This window comes from Cystoisospora suis (genome assembly GCF_002600585.1).
Source record: "Cystoisospora suis strain Wien I chromosome Unknown contig_430, whole genome shotgun sequence".
Taxonomy (NCBI): Eukaryota; Apicomplexa; class Conoidasida; order Eucoccidiorida; family Sarcocystidae; genus Cystoisospora; species Cystoisospora suis.
Window position 1 is genome coordinate 7,939 of NW_027153231.1, and position 26,759 is coordinate 34,697.

At 46.0% G+C, this 26,759-nt stretch overlaps 1 protein-coding gene across 1 annotated transcript; it reads left to right on the forward strand.

Annotated features, from left to right (window-relative positions):
* Positions 1–11: 11 nt before the first annotated feature.
* Positions 12–26,441, forward strand: CSUI_001088 (dna polymerase family b protein; the record flags this gene model as incomplete). Its single annotated transcript, XM_068061294.1, has 12 exons — positions 12–11,578; positions 12,218–13,702; positions 14,930–15,116; positions 16,256–16,414; positions 17,338–17,860; positions 18,957–19,035; positions 19,548–19,664; positions 20,416–20,566; positions 21,313–21,402; positions 22,378–22,564; positions 23,090–24,964; positions 25,302–26,441. Coding segments are annotated over 12 exons (16,560 nt in total), but the record flags the coding sequence as incomplete, so codon positions are not given.
* Positions 26,442–26,759: the final 318 nt, after the last annotated feature.

Sequence of the window (26,759 nt, forward strand, 5' to 3'; positions counted from 1 at the left end):
CTTCTTCTTCTCCTTTTCCTCCTCGTCCTCATCATTATTCTCATTCTCATCCTCCTCCTACTTCTTCTCCGTCTCTTCCTCGTCCTCCTTCTTCTCCTTCTCTTCGTCGTCCTCCTTCTTCTCCTTCTCTTCCTCATCCTCCTTCTTCTTCTTCTCTTCCTCGTCCTCCTTCATCTTCCTCTCCTCTTCTTCCTCATCCTCCTCATTCTCATCCTCCCTCTTCTTCTTCTCCTTCTTCTCTTTCTTTTGCTTTCTCTACTTATTCTCCTGGTGAGCCTCACAACGTCTCTTCTTCTCGTCTTCTTCATCGTCCTTCTATCCCTCGATCTCTTTCTCTCCCCTCGTCCACCTTATCTCTTTCTTCTTCTCCTCCTCCGTGTCCCTTCTTCACAGCTTCACCGCCGTCAGTCTCTTCCTCTACCCGCCCTCCCCCTACCAGCAGCAATACAGGCACCTCTGCTCCTGTCCTGTCTGTCTCGATCACAGTGATCGAGCCTTGTCTCGATTCTCCTATTTCTCCTTTAGATCCTCTTCTCTCACCTTTCTCCCGTCGACGTATATGGAAGCTTCCCTCGATACGCATCTACGGAGTTATCAATGAGAATCCTCAAGCCTTTCTCACATTTGAAACCTCTTCTTCTTCCTCCTCTTCTTCTCTACCTTCTCATCCTCGTCCATTCATCCCTTGGTCGCCTAACTCACCATCTTCCCTTCCCAACTTCATCTCTTCTTCTTCTTCTTTCTCATCTAGATCGTATCTGTCTACTTCTTCCTTCTCTCCTTCTTCGTCTTTCTCCTCTTTCTCTTCTTCTTCTTCGTCTTCTTCTCCTGTACGGTTGCCTGAAGCTGATCGCAGATTTGTAGGTAAGACTTGCTGTTTAGTTGTGCATAATGTCTTTCCCTATTTCTTCGTCCCTGTGCCTCACGAAGCTTACGGCCGGATCGACGCCTGGCTTGACTGGTTTAGCGAGAAGCTGAAAACGTGTGAAGAAGCTATCATGCAAAAGCCAAGACCCCTAGAAAAGAACACAAAGCGAGGACGTCCTACGCCCTCTTCTAAGCCAAACCATGCATCTTCTTTCTCCCCTTCTTCTTCTTCTAGTAGGTGGCACCCCTTTCAAGGTCCTCAGACGTCTTCTTTAAGACAGACACCCCCTTCATCTTCGTTTCCTCCCTGTCCTCCCTTGATCTTTTCGCTCCGTCTGGTAAAGAGATACTCTTTCTATGGCTACGATCATTCCCCTCGTCTCTTCGTGCAGATCTTCACTCTCTTCCCTGGAAGCCGAACCACAGAACTAGCGGCTCGCCTCTTACAAGGACGTGTGACAGGGTCTCCTTTACAGCCCTTTGAAATACATATCCCCTATCTCATTCATTTCTTAGCCGATTTCCGTCTACGGGGCATGGATCTTCTCACCATTCAGAAACCTCACTTTGCAAATCCACCTATCTTGAAGCCTCTTCATCTCTTACACGCCTTTCCTTCTTCCTCTTCTTTTCTCCTCTTGAGAGAATATGCACATCTTAGGAGTAGTGGTAGACCAAACAGTCATGATGATGGCTCTATTAGGAATGAAGAACTTTCCTCGACGGGCTTTAAGTCTTCTGTCTCTCTTAGGAGTTGTCCCACAGCGGGGAGGGGAGATAGAAGAAGAGATGAGACTTTATGTCTGTACGATTTCCTTCTCGAAGTCGAGAAGCAGGAGAAAGAAGAAAGAGAGATGCTGGTGATCGAAGGAAAGACTTCTTTGCCTCCTGGAAGAAGAGGGTGTCCTATGAAGAGTGTAGGAGGGGGAGGGGGAGTTCTTCTTAGTCATGCATGGAGAAGTCTATGGTTGAGATTACGGAGAGAGAAAATGAGAGGCTTGACGGACGTTAGAAGAGAGAATGATACATGCTCTTATGGCGTGAATTCTCTAGAAAAGAAGACCCAGGGAGACAACAGTGAGAAGGAAGACAAACAAGAAGAAGACGAGGAGGAGTGTTATGCCAGCTCCCATAAAGAAGAAGAAGTAGATCTCTCAAGGCAAGTGCGATCTTCAATGTTAGATGCTCGTAGCTCTTTATCAAAGGAATGTAGTAGATTCTCTCTAAGATATCCAAACAATTACGAGGCAGAGAGGGAGAAGAAGAATGGAGAGGGAGGGAGAGACGAAGAAGTTCATCTCTTCCGTTATGATCGGGAACATGGCGATACTACTACATCCACAAGGATGATAAGAGGAGGAGGTCATGACATATCTACCTTGAATGATGCGACGTCTCAAGTAAAAGTCGATCAACGGACGACTTCACCCTCTTATTTCCCCGCGGCAACTTCTTCTTCTTCTTTGCTTCCATTGTCTTCATCTTCTTCGTCTTTTGTTTCTTCTTCTCTCTCCATGTCTTCATTCAAATCTCCGTCTCCGCCGGGAGCCTCGGTAACCGCCTCTTCGCACTTACCTCTTCAAGGACAGCAGATACAAGGAGAGAAAAGGAAAGAAAGAGAAAGATCTATATCTTCTTCTTCTTCTTCCTCTTCTTCGTGCATAGAACCTCGCCTAGTTCTACAGAGACGAACGAAATGCGAAGTGGAAGTTCATGCAAATGCCGTGAATATCCTTAATCCTTTCTTTCTTTTCTCTGAGAAAGATGAGAATGAAAAGACAACAGCATGGAAAGGAGAGGAATGTGGAGGTGATACGGATAGTCCTTTTCCTTCTCGATCGAACGGTGTATGTGCAGACGAGATATCATGTAGTTGTGAGCCAACTCGGCTATCAGATAGGAGAGAGTTGATATCTCCTCCTTCTTCTTCTTCAAGTAAGAAGACCACCGTGAAGTTCCCTATAGGAGAGGATCGGTTACTTCTTCATTCTGTCTTAGACTTTTGGCGTGAGGAAGCACGCCGATGCTCCATGTTTGGTATCGATTTTCCTTTCGCTAGTCGTTCGAGTGTTCCACCTCCGTCGACTCTCCCTCCTGATGCTGTCGCCGCCTTAGCCAAGAGAAATGAAGTGCCGGCCCGTCACGCAGTTCCGGAGATCTTCAAGAGACAGTTTCTGCAACTTCTACGCCGAACGGGTCTTCTTCTAGGCGACGGATTAGATCCCTTATCTCTTCCTGGAATGAAGGAATTCCAGAGGGAAGGAGAAAGGAATGGTAGACTTGCTCAGGGGGTCGTACCGATGCGGAGTAGCGGAGAAAGAAAGAGGGGAGAGGGTGGCCAAGAGAAGGAAATGACACAAGGTGAAGGCAGAGAAGGCCTGCATGCAAATTCTGTCTTTCTTGATGCGAGTCATGAGAATCTTCTTAGAAGAGAGCAAGAGACTAACCGACCCAGGAGGGAGAGTCTAGGGATCGAAGACACGGACAGTGGGAGGAGGAGGAGAAGACAAGAAGGAGTTAACGAAAGAGAAAGATTTGGAGAGTTCGATGAGGAGGATTATGGAGAGAAGGAAAGGACTGAAGAAGAAGAACAGAAGAAGAAGAAACCTCTTCGTCACTTCACACAAGAGTCTCTAGCGTCGTCGTTTTCTTCTCCTTCTTCTGCCGGAGGGTCTCAGGCATCTTCTCTTCGACTTTCTCAGGATATGAATGAAGAAGAACCTCCTGTCTCTTGGCATCTATCTTCTTCTCAAGATGAAGAACACCAGGAATGTTTCTCTTCATCTCTCAACTTTCCGTCGTCATCCTATTCATCCATACCTTCATCTGGCGTATCAAAGGAGATCAGTTCAATCGCTTCTTCTTCTTCTCCTCATTCTTCTCCTGCGATAAGTGTGGAGAACTCATTGTTGCCATGTCAAGGAACTCTCGGGCTTTCCTCCTGCACTTGGGGGTCAGCTGGATCGATGGCTAGCTCACATGTCTACACAAATAGACAAGTCGTGTCTGGGTGTCTGTCTACACAGCTCATCCATCAACCAGAGAACAAGGCTTCTGAGAGGAAGTCTGTTAACGCACTAGGTCCTTCAGTGCGTCTTCCATCGAGAGAAGATATCTCTGAAGAGCAGATAGGGGAAGAAACTGCAGAAGCTAAAGACTTGGGTTCGAGACCTTTCTCTTCTTCTTCGTCTTCCTCGATGATACCTGGGCAAGTAGCGATTGATCATTCGCGCATGCAGAAGAGCGATTTACAAGAAAGGAAGAAAGAGACATCGAGTGAGAATGAGATGGGATACATGTCGAGAGAGACATCTTCTTCTCTTCTTTGCCCGTCTGGCTCTAAACAGATATCTTCTCCTTCACATCTTTTTCATCATCCTCATGACACTATAGACGAAGAGGAGCTCTTACATTTATCTCTTCCTCCTTCTCAACAAGCGCCTGTCGATTCGTCTTTTATTCGGAGACCCTCGCCCGTCTCGTCCTGTATACAAGCTCTTTCACAGGGGGAAGCGTGTAAGAAGAAGGAGATGAATTCTCCCAATGAAGCTATTGAGAAAGAAGACGGATCTAATACATTGCCTACACAGGGAGAGAGAGAAGATGTCTATTTTTCTTCTTCCTCTCTTCATGAAAGGTCTGAAGCTGAAGAAGAAGTTGATGGAGAGATGAGAAAGGAAGAAATAAAGCCGCTTCTCTCTTTGGTCTCGTCACCTTCTCGGCTACGAACGACAGATCTCGAGGAAGGAGGTACGACCAAGCAGGATAGGGAAGAAGACGAAATGACGAAGAGAGAGAATCGAGATAGGAAGAGTATCCATAGACAGAGGATGAAGGAAGCCGAAGAAGAAGAAGAGAAAGAATTATCGTCTTTGCATTTAGATAGCCATGAGAGAGCAGGTATCACCTCTTCTTTCTCAGGGGAGTTGACAGGACGTGAAGAACTCCAGAGTAGATCTGCTGATAAGAGGAAGACAGATAGAGAGACGACAAACCCTAGATATGAAGAAGAAGAAGAGGAAGAAGAAGAAAAGGAAAGAGAGGAGGAGGAAGAAGAAGAAGAGGAGGAATATTTAGAGAGAGATGTAGATCTTTCTTCTCGAAGAGTGTCTTCCGAATCAAGCAGTGACACAAAGATGAGAGAAGGAGATACGACATGCATAGAGATCTTTCGGCATCATGGAGGCATCCCTACGAGTCGGACGCAGTCATCAAGTGCTGGAGAAGATACAGAAGAAGAGGAAGAACGAGAACGTCTTGAACGTGAGAGAAGACTAACTCGGCTGGAGAGAGACAGTCACATGACAAGAAGAAGAGGAAGAGGAAGAGCAAGAAGAAAGAAAAGAAAGAGCAGACGAGCAGCCTTCCTTGATAGCTCTAGCAGCAGTAGTAGTAGTAGTGACTATAGCACCCCTGATACACTTTCACCCCCTACCGCTGGATATGATCGGACCGAAGAGGCAAGTAGCGGGGATGAGCTAAGCGATGGATCTTCTCCAAAAAGACATCCAGGGATCGTGTTAAGAACGAAAGACCATCTAGATAAAGATCATCCCTCTATCTCTCGCGACGACAAGAATCTTGTGGACATACACATGCATCTCCATGAAAGAGAGAATCTCCCAGGTTCTTCTCCTTGTTCTTTTCAAGCAGATAAGAGAGATCTCTCCGATACGGAAGAGAGAGACTTTGACGGCGGGGGAGGTAAAGGGCCAGAGAACGAAGAGCGTGTAGAATCTAGGCGGAAAGAAAGAGGGAGAAGTGAAGTCGATACGAGAAAGACAGACAAGGAGAGAGAGTCAGAGAGAAAGAAGAGACACCGTCATCTGAAGGAGGAGGTAGAGGCGAGTTGGCTGAGAGATCCGTCAGAGGATAATAAGAAGCTTCTGACAGAAGAAGAGATCACGGATGGGGGGATCACTGGAGAAGTGGAGAGGAAAGAGGGCAAAGGTGAAAAGAAAGAACACAGGAGGAGAAGAGGCGAGGTGGCGGGGAACGAGGAAGACCAAGGAGCTTCTTCTTCCTCTTCTTCTTCTTCATCTCTTTCTGACGCGACTGTTGTCTTATCGTCTCAGGATCACCAGGATAACCAAAAAGATACAAAGACTGATCGTATGAAAGAAGAAGAAGTAGACGAGAAGAAAGAAGAAGAGAAGAGAGAAGAAGAGAAGAGAGGAGAAGAAGAAGAAGAGAGTGCCCATGAAAAGAGAAGTAGAGAGGGGACTTCAGCGGAGAGTAGTGGGAGAGCTCTGCCTTGTTCCTCAGGCGAGACAGGTGTCGAAGTGGCGGATAGCACAGCCGAAGAAAGAAAGACGATAAGAGAAGAGGACTCCTCTCACGGCTTCTACTCAGATGGGAAGGCCCCAAGCCAGGAGAGAGAGAGAGAGGGAAGGAAGACGTTGGACAGTGAACTCGCTTGGAGGTCTCATCAAGCATCTGATACCTCTAAGGTTCCTCGATCAGAAGCCTTGTCTAGTATGATAAGAATCTCCGCAGTGAAGATGAAAGAAGAAGAAGAAGAGAAGAAGAAGAACATCTCCAGGCAAAGAGAGAGAGAGATGCTATATCAGACGCGCACGGAGAATGAAGAGAAAAGGATAGGAGAAGAGAGATCGTTTCAGGGAGAGATGAGAGACGCCATCTCTAAAGAACGATTGAAGGCTTCTACCGGTGGTCTATCCGAGGGGGCGAGAGGTACACAAAAGGAGAAGGAGGAGAATTATGAGAAGGGACATCAAAGATGTCTACATCTAGAGACTTCGGACTTCTTGAAAAAGGACGGCCAAAAGACGACTGAAGAAGAATCTTCTGAGCTCAAGAGAAGTGACGAGAAGACAGATCATTCTTTCTCTTCTTCTTCTTCTCTTCTGCCTCTTCCCCTTTCTCCTTCTCGCATCACCCCAAATCAACCACCTTCAAGGACATCCTGTGATCCTTCTTCTTCTTCTCTCTCCTTACCTCCTCTGTCAACGGCGGCTTCACGTCAGCTTCTTCAACTCGGGGAGCTTTCTCCCTCATACAGCCGTTCTTCTGGTGATCTTGTCTCTTCTCCTTCTTCTTCGTCTTCTTCTTCCCTTCTTCCTCTTTCTCAATTAGAGAAGAGAGAATGGGTTTCTGAATGGACAGAAGAGCCGCCTGTTCTTCCTTTCTTTGGTGATCCTCGAGATGTTCCCGTTCTTCTTCTCGCATCATCTGCACCCCTTTCTTCTTCTCTTTCAAGTGCTTCTGCTCTTGAGACAGTCACCCTAGGTGGTCGGGAGAGATTAGCTCGATCAATACGTGCGCAAAGAGAAGGAGTGACTGAAGACGAACAGAGAAGAGGAATGCGTGCTACAGTTTTGGACCTTGCGAAAGAAGGGGCTCTTGAGGAGAAGATGACAGAAAAGCAGAAGACGTTTCTACAAGATGGCTACTTTCAAGAAGGGAGAAAAGAAAGAGAAGATGACCGTCATGCTGGGGGAGTGGGGAATGATGGATGTTTACACCAAGATAGGCATGAAGGGAAGGAGCACAGCTATTCACAAGCTTCCTTCTCTCTTGTAGAGGGGTCTCAGAGATGTCTTTCTCAGTCTCGACGTGGAGCTCAAGAAGGAAAGAAGAGAGAAGAGGAAGAAGAAGAAGAGGAAGTTCAACTTCTTCTCATGGAGAGAAGAGAAGCCTTAAGTCAAATGATGAAGAGACGCAGAGACAAGAGAAGAAGAAGAAGAAAAGCATTGAGGGCGTCTCAGCTTTCCAGCGAGAAGATCTTCTCTCAGTCACAAGGTCTAGGGACGCAAGCGTCGGATCGATCTCTCATGCCTTCTCAACAGGTCGGTAAAGAGAAGTTGAAAGAGCGTGAAGATTCTACTTGGAGAGAGGAGAAGCGGAAGACGTTCTCTGAGGAGAGGAAAGAAGAAGAAAGGAGTGAAGGAGAAGAACGGCAGACAAGAAGAAGAAGAGAGAGGATATCTGATGTATCCGGAGAAGAAGAAGATGAAGATAATAGGAATAAGGACATGAACGATGTAAGAAGAAGAAGAGGAACAAAAGGTGAAAGAAGAAGTGCACAGGAAAGCTGTGAAAGAGTGGCTATGGAGAAGGAGACGTCTTCTCAAATCGCTTCTCATGGCCGACTTCTTCAAGGAATGCATGAGAAGGACTCTCCATCTATCATTGAAGTGATCTCTGCAGATTCTTCATCCTTTCCAGAAGATGAAAGATCACTTGAGAAAGAAGCTTCACGTCACTCTAAAGAAACGAACAACCCCATGAAACCGTCTCCAGTATCTTCTTCTTCTTCTTTTTCTTCTTCTTCTCATTCTCCCTCTAAAGAGGAATCGAGTTGTCTCCCTCTCTGTTCTTCCTCTTCATCTCTAGGAGGACTTCCTGGTCGGCACGGAGAAAGAGAAGTCGGAGAGAAACCTCATTGTCTTCGAGCGATTGATAGGAAAAGTAGACACGGCCAGAGCAGACACACAAATAGCGGTCCTCCTGCTGATGAATCGCCAGCGCTAGTTGTGTCTCTTTCAAGCTCATTAGACTCCTCTCTCATATCCGATAATCCAACGTCCTCTCAAAGATCAGAGATGGAAGAGATTCCCCCATTTGCGTGGCTGGAATTCTATCGTCATCCTCCTTCTGTTGAAGAAGCTATTTCAGGGTGTCCTCTGAAGGTTCAAAGGAGAGTGGAGAGAGATCTAAGACATCGAGAACAACTTGAAAGAAGAAAACGAAAAAGAGACAAGCGCCATCTCATGGGACAGTCAGAGAAAGCCTCCCCAAGGTCTTCTGACAAGAGAAGGAAGAAAGAGATGAAAGAAGAGAAGCTCCAACTGCGAAGAGAAGGAGAAGGAGAGGAAGCTGCAAGGCAGGAGTATGACGAGAAGAAGGAGAAGAGAAGAAAGGATGAAGAGAAGAGAGAAGAAGAGATAGATGAAGGAGGAGGGAAGAACAAGAATGAAAGAGAAAGAGAAGAAGATCCGTGCAACGAACGAGAAGAAGAAGTAGCAGAGATAGGAGAGAAACAACGACGACCCTGGTTTGAGAAAGATGAAGAAATCTCAGAGAGAAGAGAAGACATGAAAGAAAGGGGAAAGAAAAGATTCCGTTATAAAGACAAGAAAAAGAAGAAGAAGAGAGAAGGCGTCTCGTTAAAGTGGAGCACAAGGATGGATAACGTGGGTCGGATCATCCCCATGCTAGTTCCTCAGTCGCAGCATTCGCCTCAGCTCAGAAGTGAGAAAGAAAGAAGAAGAAGAAGGAAAGGAAAAAGAAGCAGATTTCCAACGAAAGGGGACAAAAGAGAGGAAGAAAGAAAGTGTGAAAGACACGATGAAGAAGAGGAGGAGGAAAAGAAGAACAAAAGAAGAAGAAGAAGTAGAACGCCTTTAAGAGGGAACTGTGCTTCTAGAGACTCTTTCTTACCTTCATCTAAGAAGGAGCAGATGACGAAAGAAGACCCTGTTCAAGAATCTTCCTCTTCATCCTCTTCCTCTTCTTGCTATCACATCACTGCGAGAAAAAGAGAAGAAGAGCTCGTTGTACATGCAGCACAACAAGACGCTCCCACCTCCAATGACAGAGGAAGATCTACTTGTCCTCCTCCTCTTCCTTCTCTTCTTCTTCCCCGAGAAGAAGTCTCTTCATCTTCTTCCTCTGATTCTTCTACTGCAAAGACAAGAGAAGCCCCGTCAAGAATGATCGATCCTTCCATGGAGAAAAGCTCAGAAGTCTCACAGCCATCTCCGATTGTCCCTCTCTCCTCTTGTGTCCTGTCCCCATCGACATATACAGAATCTAGGCCTTTGTCTCACCCCCTTGGAGAAACACCTCTTCGCCCTCTCCCCGGCGAGCAGCACGACCAACAAGAAGAGGAAGAGGAAGGTGAGAAGCCTAAGGATCGACAACGTGTTATCGAGGAGAGCTACAGTCCATCTTATAGTGTAGGCGATGTGGAAGGGGGGAAGACGCTTTCAAGCTCTTCTCTCAGTTCTGATACCTTATCTTCATCAACCCATTCATCGCTTACAACGTCTCAAGGCAACTCTCTCTCTCAATTAAGTCTAGCTGGAGAAGTCAAAGAAGCTCTAAGACAGGCTGGGCCTTTCGCTGTGGAAGAGGGCAAAGGAGGAGGGAAAGGTCCTACTTCTTCTTCTTCCTCTTCGTCCAAAGGAAAAGAAGGAGAGGAAACAGGTCAACAGGACCGGGAGAAGAAGATGAAAGGGCAACGACAAGGTGCTTTGGCAGGGGCGTTAGAGATGGAGCCTGGTCTGTTAGCTAGCTATGGGGCTTTAATAGCTGTCGAGATTTTAACAGAAAGAAGTCTCTGCAGTGTAGAAGCTATTGATGCTGGCGTAGCAGATCCTCTACATGATGGGATTTTAGCTATGGTTCTCTTAGTACGTGACGAACGCCTGGTCTTCGCATGCAAACAGGCGAAACAAGAGAGAGAGAAGAGAAGGCAGAAGAAGAGGGAGGTGGTGCATGCAGAGAAGGAAAAGAAAGGAAAGAATGAGAGAGCGGGGGAAGATAGAGGAAAGAGTCAAGGAACGATGACAGGAGAACAAGAAGAAGTTGTGGATGGCAAGAAGAAGAAGAAAAAGAAGAAGTTGAGCGAGGAGGTTTCCATGGAGACTTTTTGCAAGGAAGGTGTTGCTGATCATCATGGAAGAAAGAGACAGAGTGACGGAGAAAGGAGAACAAGAATAGATGATAAAGACAGAGAGATAAAGGAGAAGCATGAAGGAATGACAGGGGGGAGCGAAGAGGATGAAGAAGATGCTAGTGATACACAGCCATGGAAGAGTGAGAAAGATGGGAAAGATGAAGAAGAACAAGAAGAAGAAGATGGCCATGATGAGTCATCTCTTCCTCCTGGCTTTGAAAAAGTGGAGAAGAAAAGCAAAGAAGAGACACAGTTCTTCAAGTGGTGCTCCCCTCCTTCAAAAGAAGAGGAGGAGGAGAATCTACGGTACTTCGACTGCCCTATCATTCTCTTCGTTGACCAAGCCTATAAACCTCGCATCACTCTTCAGGAAACGACTTCCCACTCCTCTTCCACTTCTTCTTCCTCTTTCCCCGGTTCTACTACACCTACCACTCCTACTACTACTACTCGACCTTCTCCTTCTTTTTCACCTTCCTCTCTACCCTCTCATCCATTCTCTTCTACCACCCCTTTACAAACTTCTTCAACCGGTCCTCTCTTCTCTCCTTCTTCTTCTTTTCTTTCCACGAATCCCTCATTGTCATCTTCTTCTTCTCCTATATCTCCCTCTCTCGGTCCTCCTCCTAGGCCTTCGCTATCTTCAGCTCCCATTCGATCTCTTCATTCTTCTTCTGCCTCGTCGACCCAACCGTCCAAGTCTCCGCCCTTCTTCTCCTGCTCTCCCGTCGTCTCTAGTGTCTCTACACCATCGATCTCCCAACGAAGTCGACAGACGGACCTACCTCCTGTTTCTTCCTTTCATGACTTTGTGTCTCTCTGGAGGTCTCGCCATGGCTTCACAAAGCTCTCTTGTCAAGAGCAGCTCAAGGCGTTTCTTCCTGATCAGGCGGAGGTTATCTCCGTAGAGAGCGAATCTGATCTTCTTGACTGTTTCTCTCTTGTGTGTGGAGTCGTTGATCCATCCATCATTCTTCATTGGGAAAGTCATACAGGGATAGGATACATTCTCAGGCGAGCACGTGTATTAGGGTGCTCTCATCGGCTTATCAGCGGTTTAAGCAGAAGGTAAGGGTTGAATGCACGACACGATAGATAGATAGATAGATCAAAAAGTTAGATAGATAGATAGATAGATAGATGCGTGTGAAGCTGTATGTATGTACGTATGTGTATGAGTATGTATATGTGTATGAATATGCATCCGTGTATATATATCTTCTGACTCGAGTGTATGAAGACGCACTGTGACAGCATTTACTTACACATCAACAAAGCTCAGGTCGTGTTCAGATTGCCGATCCCTTCTACTTCCCTCTTTTCTTAATCTTGCAGTTCACGAGATCTTACTCATTCTCTTCTATCTCTTTATGCCAATCTTGAATGTGTCTCAGGGTTGCCTCAAATCAAGCAGCTCAAGAAGAGGCCCCTGCTGTCCTGCTTCATCACCATCGAAATTGTTATCATACTCTTCTCAGTAGAAGTGCATATACAGTCATCCGAGGTGTATATACAGTCATCCGAGGTGCATATACAGTCATCCGAGGTGCATATACAGTCATCCGAGGTGCATCTACAGTCATCCGAGGTGCATATACAGTCATCCGAGGTGTATATACAGTCATGTGCAACACTCATCTTTCCTATCTCTTTCGATGACTGAATCCTACCTGTTTTCTTTGTCCACCATATCTCTTTCCTTTACAGACTTGATCGACATCTTCTTTCTTCTCTTTCTTCAGCTCTCTCCAGCAACTCTCCCCTTCCGAACTCCTCATTCGCCTCCCCTCTTCATAAGCCTCGTCCATCCTTCAGTTCGACTCCCTCTTCCTCTTCCTCTTCTTCTTCCTCAGACGAGACCACCTCGAGACATGTCTCCAGGGAGACAGCTAAGACGGCCTCTCGACCTTTCCTCTCTGAAGGGCCTCGGCGAGGAGGAATGTTTGAAGTCTTTTCTGAAGGCTCTTCTCTCTCCGGGCGTTTATTGCTCGAATGCTGGAGAGTTTTACAACATGAAGTGAAGCTCCAACAGTCCTCTCTCGAAGGTGTCGCCAAAGAAATCTTAAATGTGACTTTTGCTAGTGTCCCTCATGCAGTCTTGGCGAATCTATGGAAGCAAGGCCAAGCAGCACAAAGGAGAACAGAAATCCGCGATGAAGCGAAGCTTATGACGGGCTGGAGGCTATGGCAATATAGACTGAAGATCGACAAGTCTTTAGAGATGGCGAAAGAACGGACAAAGAGAAAGAAGGTCTCGAATAGAGACAACGGTTACCCAGTTGGAGAGAAGGATTGTCATCTAGTTGAGAAGGGGTCGGGGTGTCACGAAGGAGAGGAAGGAGAGAAGAAGAAGAGAGAGGGAAAGGATACAGGGGGAGAAGAAGACGAGGAGAAGAAGAGAAAGAAGAATGGAGAAGGAGAGGACAGAGGGGAAGAGGAAGAAGAAGAGAAGAAGAAGAAGAAGAGATTAGGGAACGATAAGGATAGAGAAGATAGAGATGTTGAAGGAAGGTCGTTAGATGAAGAGATGAATAAAGAAAGAAGAAAAAAAAAAGAGGAGAAGAAGGAGGACGCGGTAGGCGTAGTAGAAGATGGTGGAGGTTGTCATCAAGAGAATCGAAGCTTATATCCCATTGTAGAAGAGGAGAAGGAAAGTCTTGAAAGACCGGAGAGTTCGATGACTCTTGAAGAGTCGTATAGTTCTGATAAAGATCTTAGCGAGATCCTAGGGACCACTGAGAGATCAGAACGTAGTGACTTCAACACGGGGAGCACAGAAGGAGAAGGGACACCTCCTCTACATCTCTCAATGAAGAAGATGGAAGATCGAAAAGAGGTCATAGCGGAACAAACAAGGAAGATCACAGAAGAAGAAGAGAAAAATGTAAAGAAGTTATCGAGAGAGGGCAAGAGACTCTCTATAGAAGGAGTCGAAGAGGGAGAAAATGAGGAGAAAGAACAGGAAGAAGAAGAAGGAGAACAAGAGAGAATGATGTATAGAATGAGACTGTGGAACCTCTTTGAAGAGGTTGAGAGAACCGTTGAAAAGACTTCTCTCTCAGCAGCAGAGACAGCGATAGAGAAAGAAGGTGGGGCAGGGGAGAAGGAGAGCAAAGAGGATGAGGGTGGCGACGTCGATGGTCTCTGGGGTATCAGAACAATGGGTTCTGTATTAAAGTATCTCCTAGGAAGGTACGGATGTATACATGAACATGTATGAAGATGTTTGAAAGTGTATACGTTTGGCTATGTGTCTATGTATGTGTATATATGTATGTAAGTATGTAAGTACGAATATGTATGTATGGATCGATGTGGATGTATGTATGAATATGCGTGTATGACTATGTATGTATATGTAGGTGTCTGTTTGTCTTCTTGAGGAGAAGATTTATTTGTTTTGCAACTTCCTGTCTTAACTTGTTGAGAAGGTGTCTCTCTCCCGATTGACTTCGGAGATAGATGATACTACCTGTGCTGTTCTTCTTCTCTCCCTCGAGTAAGAGAGAGAAGGAGGCCTCTCCAAGCCAAAGTCGAGTGTCTAAGGATGATGAGTCTTGTCACGACGACGTGTGACTCCCCCCTGCTTTTAATCTGTCTATCTTTCTCTATATTCATCTATACCTATCTATCGATATCTAGTCTCTCTATACATACCCATATCTATCTGAATCTGTCTTCGATGCATATCTGCCTATATTTCTCTATAGCTATCTATATCTATCGCTCTATCTATCTATATCTAATCTGTCTATCCTTACCTACCTATGTCTCCATTTCCGTTGATGTATCTATCTATCTATCTCTCTATCTATGTAATTCCCTATGTCTGTATTAAATGCATGTATGTGTCTATGTATTTTTTTGCTTAGAGATCGATAGATAGGGTGCTAGCAGGCCGTGTGTGAATAGGATAGGTTTCTTTCATGTTAAGGGCTTTGTCCCTCTTAGGCTCTCTCTCTCTTCTTCTTCTTCTTCCATTCCTGAGTGTGCCCTTTCTCTTTTCCCGCTGTCCCTACATGTCTCTCCTCTGTAAAAGTATAGGAAGGAAAGACACTTTCCACCAAGACAGATGGAAGCACCTCCTTTCAACTCAACAATCCAAACAGTACTCAAACATACATACATACATACATACATACATAGACATACATACATACATAGACATACATACATACATAGACATACATACATACATAGACATACATACATACATAGACACATTTTGCATATATATTTATGCATCCATACATAGAAAGACAGGAAAGGCCCGGTGTAGAGAGATGTGGTTCCTCACTTTCGTAAGAGACCTGTTTGTGTACGTTTGTGTTGCTTCAATCCCTTTCTTTTCCTTCTCTGCTGTCTCTGGTGACGCTGTGCCTTTTCTTCTTCTTCTTTTCTTCTTTGTTCTTTTGTCAGAGTGTGTATGATGGTATCTCTTATCGATAGTACCGAGCTCATACCAAGGACGTCAGAGCTAGCTCGATTGTACGGGTGCGATTTTATAAGTGCGTTAAGCCGAGGGAGTCAATTCAAGGTCGAGAGTGTTATGATCCGTGCAACGAAACGCCTCAACTTTCTCTTTGTTTCTCCTTCTCAGACCCAGGTATTTCTTCTTCTTCTTTCTCTCTCTCTCTCTCTTCTTTCTCATGTCTCTTTTTCACCAGGAAGATAAGAATCAAGATGGATCTCTATAGAGTCTCGTTTTGACCTTCTTCTTCTGTCTCTCTCTCTCTCTTTTCTATTTCGTGTATCTTCTCATCAGTAGAATAAGAACTAGGAAGGAAGGACCTCTGTAGTGTCCATGTAGGAGTCGAGGTAGAAGGTGTAAAGAGAGAGATACCTATAGATCTGAGGTGTATATACATATACATTCTCTAATGCATGGTTAAAGGGGAAGAGCTATAGAGGACACATCATGTACATCTCCCTCTCTGAGAGGATAGATGTATTGACCCTCTCACTCTTATTCTCCGTTAGAGAGAAGAACAAGACTCGAAAGATTCCAGAGGATCCCCAAGGTGAGAGATCCGTCTTCTTTTCATGTCCTTCTTCAGTGAATGATTGAATGAGCTGAGTGTTTCAAAGATCATAACTTCTTCTCTCCTGTCCCACACATGCAATCTAACACACGTTAATTTTTCATCTGTTCATGACAGGCAACATCGGATATCTTTTTCTCTCCTTCTTTGCTTCTCCACTTCTGGGGGTGACCGGGTGGTTGACAAGTTCTTCCTACCGCATCTATCTATCTATCTATACATATATGTATACATATGTATATGTATATGTGTATATGTATGTATGTGGGTCTGTAAAGCTATGTATGTTCATGTGCAAGTGTTTGCAGAAGCAAAGGATGACGATTCTATTGATGACGTCTGGGAGATCTGAGATATCTGTTTCTTTCTCCTTCTTTCTCTATAGACAGGGTGAAGTTTGACGCGACCGAAAGTGACGTAGGATGTTTCGAATCTAGACTTGATCCTAGTTGAAAAGATCTTTGCTGAATGGCTTGATTGATCTATGCATGGATGGATGGATTTCTTTGTTAACAAGGAGAAGACAGACAAATATTCGATCTTCTTCACACTTTCTCTCATCTCGAAGTTCTCCAAAGACCTCGTGCTCCGTCGCTCTTACTTGCTTCTCCCCCCCCTGTCTGTCCTCGCCTTTCCAATGGATGGAGTCGTAGTCTTTCTCTCTTTCTTTCTCTTGTCTTTTTGCTCCCCTCTCTTTTTGCAGGTGACAGAGCAGCCTGCGAATCTTTGTATTCCTTTAGTGCTTGAGCCGAAGAGTGGTTTCTATTGGAGCCCTGTGTGTGTATTGGACTTTCAATCTCTCTACCCTTCCATTATCATTGCCAATAATATCTGCTATGCCACTGCCCTCGGGTCGGTCGAGGTACGTTACACATCTTATACTTCTTTGCCGTCCTCTCGATACACATAGATAGATAGACTAAAGATTGATAGATTAAAGATAGATAGATTGAAGATTGATAGATAGATTAAAGATTGATAGACTGAAGATTGATAGATAGATTGAAGATAGATAGAGAGGGATCACCATAACTAGGGCTCTGTCTCTGTTCATGTTAGTATCGATGTTTTGGTCTCCTCTTCTTTTTCTTCTGCCTCCGAAAGAACAACATCGTAGATTCCATTGTGCATATATATCTATCTCTATACATATGAGATCGAGAGAGACACATGCATGCTCTATTACAAGAGTATGCTAAAGTTACCTATCCACGTCGCGAACCAATCTCGTGTATACAGATATACATCTACACATCTAAACATACATATATATCCATACATATATATGGATAGATATGTATGGTTGAAGTTTATGGAAGGGATTGGTTTTTCTTATGTGTTGGTCGGGTGTATGTACATGTGATTTGACTTTCGTGAGCGTAGAGAAGAGGGGCGAGATTTCTTTTTCAGTGTAAACATGGATGACTCTATAGCCCTCGCATCTTCTGTGTACAACGACGCACCTCCTATCACTTCAAAAAAGCACTCTCTAGACGTCATAAGGAGGAGTGATCGTTTCCACCACTTGATATGACTCATACGAAGTTGTCTTCAGTCTATCTCTCTTTTCTTTTCTCTTTATCTCTCTTTCTTCTGTGCTTTTTCTGTCTTCTCTTCTCTTTGTGTTTCTCCCTGTGTGTGTTTCATTTCGATTAACTCCTTTCGATTTCCTTCTGGGTGATATGTCTCTTTTTTCTCTTTCATCCCATCATCTTATTTCTTTCTTGTTCTATCTGACTCATTTTTTCTTCCCTCCTTCCTTCTCTCTCTTTCATTCGTTCTTAGATTGATCCGATCGATCAACCTATGAAGACTCTAGGGGTGATGAGCATCCATGTACCTCCCCAAGTCTTTCGGCAGATATCCCAGGCGTATCGAAGAAAGCTCCAACACACCCTACCTACTCAAACTCCTCCTACTACTACTACTGCTGCTGCCTCCACCTCCCATTCATCTCTTCAAGCGTTCACCTCCTCTTGCATCAAAGAAGAAGAAGAAGAAGCGTTGCTTTTCTCTGCAGATAGAGACCATCTTGCCATGAAGAAGAAGAAGATGGATGGACTAAGCAACGATTCCAATCCTTCTCAGTTAAAAACGTGTCTTCCCCCCCAAGCCTCTCATGGGTCTCTTACACAGGACTCCTTTCGTACGAGCCAAGATTGGAGCGAAGATAAGAGCGGTATTCGAGTCTTGCCTAATGGGAGTATGTTCGTCTCGAGAAGAGTTCGCCGTGGAATCTTTCCGCAGGTCTTAAGTGATATTCTTCAAACACGTATCATGGTCAAACAAGCCATGAAGAAGTATAAAGGTACAAACGACGAAACTACACACCTCACATTCCAGACAACTCTGTCTGGAGAGATAGTGTACAGAGAGAGGATATACAGAGGATATGGGTAGTTTCGATATATACTATATTCATCGTATACATCTATATAGTGTCTACGAGGATATATGTAGTGTATGTATGCATATACAGTATATATCTGATGCGTACATATAGTATAGATAGTATAAATATAGTGTATGTATAGTACATAGTACGTGTATAGTCTAGCTAGGATGTATTGTATGTGGATGTAGAGCTGTATGAAATCCCCCCGATGGCCCATGATAGGAGTAACGAGACACTCTGTTGAGTGGCAGGGGAGGTGGGAGAAGAAGCAAACAAAGCAAGATGGAAGAGAAGGGACAGGGATGGATGTCTAATGTATGTACACTGCAAGTGGTAATAGGATCGACCGGCCAGTAGACAAGAGTATCTCTATCTCTATATGTGTCACTTACGGCTTCCTTCACAAGAAGGGAATCCATTCATCTCCTGGCTTTGTATATCTCTGTAAGAAAATGACCTGAGCTGAGAAATGTTGACCCATCCAGACTCTCAGCAGATGTGAGAGAAGAGAAATCTCTCTACATAGAAAACGCCATCATCACATCGTTATCACTGGGCGTAACAATACATACATGCTCCTCTATTCGCCTCTCTTACGGATGGGTTTTCTGTCTCCCGCCAGCCCTTAGTGGTGCGACGGTGGCTAAAGGATCTTCTTCTTTCTTATTCTTCGTCTCCTTCTCAAACGACTTCTCTATCATGGGAGGGGGGGGGGTTGACTCGGCGATTCCTCCCTCTTGTCATTAGTCGATAGGGCTGTCTTGGATGCATGCACGCGTGCATGCAGTTCTCATGAAAAGAGATAACGACTCGTGGTGGTTGCTACTAACTACGACTACTAGGAGGAGGAGTTGGACTTCAGCAAAGCTCTCGGGGAAGTGACAGGTGCTTGTCTATATATATATATAGTTTGATTCATATATGCTGGTACCACCTTCTCCTGTGAGGGGGGGAGGTAGAAGTCTTCAGTCTCTCTGTCTTTTTCTTTTTGGTTCTTTTCTTCCTTCAGGAAAGGTCGACGAAAATCTTCTCCGACTTCTCAATTATCGTCAGTACGGTCTTAAGATGATAGCGAACGTCTCTTACGGGTAGGAGACATGGAAGGAAGACGGAGCTAATAACCAAAGGGGAGAAAGAAAGAAGTTCAAGTCTCTTGCCACGTATTTACCCACACTTCTCTACAGGCAACTACGGTATCTGTTCTACTCTAGCTGCTTTCAAGTCCCTACCTCTGATCATAGATCCTAGCCTATCCCTCCAACCTCTGAGTCTGTGATGCCTGTCTAGAATGTCTATGCATTTCTCTCTATTACCCTTTCTTTCTGTTTTCGAGAATCTTCAGCTAAACAAAGATGGATGGGAGGAAATCCAACTAACCTGAGCGACGTTCTTTCTCTCCTTTCACAGTCAAGAGTAGAAGTAGAAGAAAAAGAGGAAAGAAGAAGAAGAAGAAGCTTAAGAGGTGGACTTCTTTTCCGGCAATGAAACCGGTGGAGTTCACGGCAAAGGAGGAGCTAAGAAAGGAGAGGAGACTTCTTCGGGTGCAGGGTCTCCATCTTTGTTTTCTTGTATCTTTCTCTCTCTTTCCTTTCTCTTATAGATATACAGCGGCAAGTTTTACTGGGCATATGCCTTGCGCGGATATTGCTGACGCTATTGTACAGACAGCTCGCACGACCCTCATGAGAGCTATTGCTCTTGTCCATAGTACACCTAGGTAGGTTTGAGAACGTCCTAAGACGCTCCCGGGAGTATAAGGAGGGTATCGATGGCTAGCTGGGTGTCTACCCCTCCTGTTGTTGTCTTCTGCTCTTCGTCTTTCTATCGCTTTGGAGTAAGGTGTAATACATGTGTCTCTGAGTCTGAAGCAGACCTGCGCCTGTCTGTCATCTATTCCATGCTGCTCTTGAAGCCGAGATAAGCACAGACAGCTATGAAGAATAGAGTAGTCGATCGATTGATCGAGAGAGAAAGAGAGACACACAGAGACGGTTCAGCAACACATTTGCAGGAGGCACTTTCTTGGAGGAGCGAAGACGTGAGTAATTCCATAGCATGTATAGCTTCTTTTTCTCTCTTTCCTGGCAGGTGTCATGTAGGTGTTTATCTCCAAGTAGATAAGGAGCAATGAAACGGTTCCTTTTGCCGTCACGTCTCTTGTCGAAGAGAATGAAGAGATAGCAAACTTCATTCTCATCTCGAAAGGAAGGCTTGGTTCTTTTCGTTATAGGCAGGGACAGAGCAGGAGGAGCGAATGAACTCTTTTATCGTGTGGCCTATGGTAGAGGTGTCTCTTGGGATATGCAAAGAAGCTGCGGGTTTCTCTTGTCGATGAGTCTTTCCCCCCTCTTCGGGGCTGCTCAGCCTTCCTGTCGGGGGAGTGAGAGAAGGGAAATAGCTGATATTTCATAGCTCAGCGTAACAACTTTGCGGTGTACGTACACCTCCTGTGTTTGTCTGGTGTATAGGTGGGGCGGAAGAGTTTTATATGGAGATACAGACAGCTTGTTTGTTCTGTTAGAAAATAAGTCTCTTGAGGCTGCTTTTGAAATAGGACGAGAAATCGCCTATACCGTGACACAGCAGAATCCATCCCCAGTTGAACTCCAACTAGAGAAGGTAAGAGAGTGAGAGAGAGATAGAGAGAGACGTGCATGCAGCGTGTTTTATATCTATACACCCTGTATGAGATTGTTCGTCACAATTGACTGGCGGGGCTCCACAGGAGTCACCTTTAGGCATTCTGGCCTTCTATCAATCGCTCCTTTGGGTCTTTCTTTTCTGTGAACATCCAACTCTTTCTCATACGTACAAACATATTCATTCATATACACCTAGTAGCATGCATATGGTGAGCATTGCCTCGAGCTGATCTGATACGTGTCGATGGAGAAAGTTAGCTCAATCGATTTTCTCGTGTGCATGCATAAGATCTAGATGGTGAAGTAAGAGAGAGACATGATAGGACCTTACAGGTCTTGAAGATAATCTACCCTCATGCACTAGCCAAGAAGGTCCTGCTAGATTCTTATGCTCCCACCACTACTTCTCCTCCTATTCCTACTGCAGTAGACTTCTCAAAGCAACAGATCTTGAGGGGAGAGAATGGGTTTATATAAATAGTTGTGGATGATTAGCTAGCCAGATAGATAGATAGATTAAAGATAGAATAAAGATAGATTAAAGATAGATAAATAGTCTTTTTAAGATGTAGTTTAGTCTATACATATTGACGCACCAGTTTCTTCAGATCGGTGACGCAGCTGCTCCTAATTCTTGTGTGAGTGAAGTTTCCTTCCCCTTGATACGCGTACGTCATGGAGCATTCCTTCTGCATGCTTTTCTCTCGGGTTTGCAATTCCCAGGTGTTTTATCCATGCTGTTTGGTTTCCAAGAAGAGATATGTCGGAAATGCCTATACGTCTCCAACCTCTCCGCCGTTCTTTGACGCGAAAGTAAGTTTGCTGAGAGCTAGGGATGTGGAGCAACAGAGAGTTTGTATGGTAGAGAGATATCTGTGTATAGATAGATATCTCTGTAGTATAAAAAGGTGTATACATAGATCGACATAGACAGTGTATATATATAGAGAGAGAGAGAGATCTATACACAGATAGAGGTAGATAGACACCTGTGACAGGTGGGGTGTTGCAGACTCTAGACGAGCATAGGAACGCAGAGACGTGAAACAGCAGGATCCCTATCATCTTCTTTTCTTGAGTAAAAAGACATTGCACGCGGCTTCCGCGGAGCTAGCTGTTCAGAAGAATGTATAGTTGTCTCTTATTACACAAGATGCCAGCAAGAGTTGCAAATTTGGCTTGTGTAGACGCACATATTTATCGATCTATTTCATTGGTTGCGAGGAACGAAGAAGAGTATGTGAGAGAGATATGAGTTGTCTCATTTCTTGCCACCTGTTGCATGCGATCTCGCCAGCATGAGTAGATATACCTGATCTCTCCATCGCCGATCAGTCCCCTGGAGAAGGGTTCCCCTAGGCATTTCACAGGGTGATGCTGGTGACCTAAGAATGGCTTGCGTGTCTCTGTCCTGTCAATATCTATCTATACCTGTGTCTATAGATCTATCTTATGCTGTACGTTTCAAGACGTTTACCACCCTTCCTCCCTTTAATACTTCGTCAGTCGTCTCGCTGCGTCGACTGCTGAGACGGCGGTGTTCCTGCTCTTCCCAGACGGTTTGCTTTTCTGTTCACTATGACAGGAAGTTAGTGTCTGAAGGAAGAGGAACGGAGCGACGACCTGCTGCAACGTCCTCGTCACAGATGTTTTTGTTGTGTATGTATTCTCTTCCTACCGCCCTTGCTGGTCTTCTTCTATAGGAGAGACGGTGGCGGGTCGATCTATAGGAGGGTTGGACGTTCTTTGTGGTTGATGTGTATATATATATATTTGTATGTATATCAGGGTATAGAGGCGATACGAAGAGATCAGTGCGGGTGTACGAGCTCTTTGCTGGAGTCCTCTTTGAGAATTTTCTTCTCTACTCGTGATCTTTCCCAAGTGAAAAGCCACCTGTATAGACAATGGATGAAAATCCTCTCCAATCGAATCTCTTTGAAAGAGTTTATCTTCTACAGAAAATGCCGCCTTGGTAAGGTTTTTCTTTCTCTCGCTCAACTCATGCGTCGTCCTTGCGTCTGTAGCGGTCACGTTCATTTTCTTTCCCCTCAGACTCAAAAGGATCTCTCTTGTCTCTCAGTGGAGGTCACCCCTCGCCACTTCAGTTAGCCCGGCATATAGGGTAGAAGAGCCTCAGTTGTACTCTATCTCTAATCTTTCATTGCTCTGAGTGTTCTCTCTTGCCAGCCTCGGGCAGTGAGGTGGATTCTTAGTGAGTAGGAGGTAAGAACCGAGGTGCCTCCAGCCGGGAAGGCTTCATATAGAAACTTAGGAAAGTTAGGATTATAGCCGATGATCTTAGCGGGTCTTACGCTCCAACAGTCTGGTCTTGTCAGGGCGTCTCTAGACAGCAGTAGAATGTCTGCCGTTGTATGAGAGGTGTTTGCTTCATTACCGCGGATAGATAGCTTTTCTACACCAGGTTGAGCAGTTCTCTGTAGATGGTCTCCTCCTCCTCCTCTTCCCCACCCTTCTGCTGTTTGTCTTGCTTTCTCAGGATCCTATAAAGCCGAGTTTGGCGCCTCTACTGCGGCGTCTCTTCCAGCACAAGCCAAAGTGGCCTATGCTCGCATGCAAGCGTTAGCTCAGTCTGCAGCTGTGACAAGGGGATCTGACGATAGAGAGTCAGAGAGTCTTCTTTTAGCACGTCGATCAGGTCCGGCCCGTGGAGAGCGGGTTGCCTTTGTCTATGCGGATCTAGGATTAGGAGGGAATCAAGCGTTTCTAAGTGGAACCAAGAAAACGAGTTTACGTCTCTTAGATTGTGCAGTATCTCCAGATCAAGTTGAAGGAGGTGGTCGCCCTGATGATCTTGTCCGTATCTTTCTCTATGGGATTCCTTGTATGGTACTTCGGCCAATGCCCTTGCAAGTCATTGCAGAGCCTTTCGACTGTTTAGTTCCTAGAGAAGGAAACAGAGGATTGGGAGGAGAACAAGAAAGCTTCGGAGGAGATATGACGAGTGGCGGTGGATGGTTCAGACGGTGGATCGATAAAGGAAGTTCAAGATGCATGGCTGTGAATAATGCTTATGGTCGTCCCGCCTCTTTTTTCACAACTAGAGGATCAAGCCGCCCAGGCATGCCGTTGGCAGGAGGGATGTTTGAAGAGCCGCATCGTTCTGAAGGTTTAGATCGGATGAGGGGGGCTAGGCGCACAGATCTGTTTTCGAGAGGATTTTTTCTCTCTTCTTCTCCCTTTTCAAATGCGCGAGGAGAGGAATGGGTTTCTCCATCTCCTTGGCAGGGGATAGGAGGCTACCGATTGAAGAATCATCTTGCACTAGACAGTCTCCATTCCAAGCCAGCATTACTTCCTGTGTATCTGAAGTACTATATAGTAAAACAAGTCATACCAGCAATGGACCGTCTCTTCGGCCTTCTCCCTTTCCCTACATGCGTGGATTTGAAACAATGGTATGAGAACATGCCTAAGCCACGCAACACAACAGCTGCATGGTTAAAGTATTATGTAGGGACAGATCAACGGGGATCTAACAAGCCGGCTGCTCCTCCTGCTGGTGGTGCGTCGAGACAGGGGAGTGGGCTAGATAGATGGGGTATTTCTCCATCTTCGCCTCAGAGACAGAGAGGGGGGGTGAGTGGGACCATAGCTACAAGACATACCTTAGCTAGACATGGACCTCCGTCTAAACGCTCATCACTCATGGTTCAAAAGCTACCAGCAGCGCCTTCACCTTCGCGCCCCCTTATTCGAGAAACAGAACAAGCAAGGTCTTCTTTATCCGCAGCACAGAAACAACAACAGAAGTTACTTCAGGCACTCAAGATCGATAAAAAAAGTTCTTCTAGAGGGGGAGGTAGTGGAACCAGATTACACCATTTCTTTGCAACTTCATCATGCATATTATGTGGAGAAAAGTGCTCTCTTCTTCCCCCGAAAGCTCTCGATGACGCACTGCTCAGAACCACGTCACCTGGTGGGGGTCGGCTGGGACCTAGGGGGGGGAGGGGAAGGCGACGGGAGAGACAAATCGAGTTTGAGGAAGAGGAAACGGGAGAGGATATCCGAGCGATGTTATTCAGAAAGCTAGAGAACGGTTCGTTCAATGCTAGAAAAACAACACAGAAAGAGAGAAAAGACATAGGAGAGCCAGTGGTTATCGATCTCGCTTCGTCGGCGTCTTCCTCTATCACTCAAGCCGCCTCTTTACACCTTGCGGGGCTTGGAGGCGCAGGGACCAAGGCTGTTCTAGGACGGCGCGGAGAAGATTCGCAACCAAGACAGCCGCCACCTGTATGCAGTGCCTGTAGCGCTAATGCAGAGGGAATCATTGTTCAGATGTACAGACAGCTGGAGGAGGTAGAACGTCGAATGAACGAGATTGAGAATATCTGCGAGACGTGCGCAGGTAAGTCAAAACAACTCTGAACCCTGCTGCGGTTTCGAAAAGGAAACGATTCGGTGGCAGCGTGTCCCTAGTGTGCGGAGAAGGCGTCGTAGACATTGATTCTCTATCGCTCCTTGTTTTTGTGCGTTGACGCCTTGAGACAGGAATAGAGAACGACGCTACGTGAAGAGTATTCGTGAAAAAGAACCACAGTAGTTCTTCCATAAGGGTCCGATGACAGTAGCAGGAGACGACTACTACCTAGTTGGTGTACTACCTGGTAGCCGAGAGCACTCTGATTTTCGGCGCCCGTTGCAATCATAAATGTTTGGATTGCTTGTTTCCTGTTCATTTTCAGGAAGCAAATTATGTGCTGCGGCGTGTCTCAACGCATGGCACTGCGACGTCTACTTCCTAAGACTGCGAAACGAGCATCGTTACGCAACCGTCACGTCCCAGATGCGTGCACTGCACTTACACGTGAAACGCGGTCGCTAGAAACCGGAGAGGCGTTGGTGGCATGCAACACGTGCGCACCTTATGCCTTGATGAAGTGTCTGTCATTTGAGCTCCCGGTCCGGTGAACTGCATCTTGTGACGGCTAGTGGTAACAGTGGCGGGTTATGCGGGCTATGAAGTATCCAGTCCATAGCACGTACTGTCTTACTGGATATCAGGCTAGAAAGCGGTCCGTAGCAGATATGCTTGCGCAAAAAAGAAACAGCATCCGTGTGAAACAGTCAGGGAGCAGATGCGTGCACTGCACGTACACCTCGTCGTCATTGGTAATGTAGCTGTACGAGCGACCGATGCATAGCCGTTCCCGTGCGTTTGCTCATGAGCAACATCGGAACGGCGATGCTTCTACTCCCTCCTTTCTTTGGCCGGCTTAAAGAAACCGAAAACGTATGCCATTCCTGCAGCGGGCTACAGTCTCGCCTCGTAACTCGCTGTCGACTGCTCTACGGGGAAGCCCGCTTCAGCACTGTCCTCATCGATTTTGATGGGAAAGCCGCCACATGCTACAATGGGTAGAAACTATGCTGTTACTGGCCGCCGGGATGTTGGTTTTGTGTGGTTTCTCGGCTCACTTCCCCACAAACGGACTCTCACATCAAGAACTTGAAGTGGATTCCCCTTTTCGACGTGCGTCCGGAATGTTCGCAGAAGTAAAATACGAGGGACGCGGTTCTGTTCACCGCATCAGTCGGGAGCTGCCCCTGTTGTGAATTGTGACGGGTTTGCAGGCGTGCAGGCACACACATACCAGCAACCGATCGTCTCTCCACTGTGATCAAGGCGTGTGCACCTAGGACCCTACTCGCCAGTAGCCCACGACGAACCTCAGTGTTCAACCCTGCACGCTGAATACAAAATAGACGCTGTTCCCCCGTGAAAGGCCAGGGGAACTCAACCAGTAGCCACGCACTCACCAGAGCGCCACGAGTGAGTCGATAAACCGCCCACAAGCTTGTGGCGCTCGAAGGCCTTCAGCTCTTTTGTCCGTTGTGCTGCAAAGTTTGGTCCTCGTCGTACCTTGCGCCGCCTTCNNGGGGGAGAGGCGTGCCACGCGATCCACAGCTCGCTGTCAGGACGGCAGAACGACACGGCGCTTCCGTCGCGCACGCTTCATGTGTCCCCGCGGCAATCAAACAACGAGACCGGCCTTCGGAAAAGCGCTGTTTTTTGGGGGACTACACCACCGTTCGAACGACCTACGCTGCGTGAAGACGAGCCGGCATCCGTGCCATATCACCAGTCAGGCGCACACGAGCAACGCACGTTCCCCTGAGAATACCTTTAACTTTTCAACGAA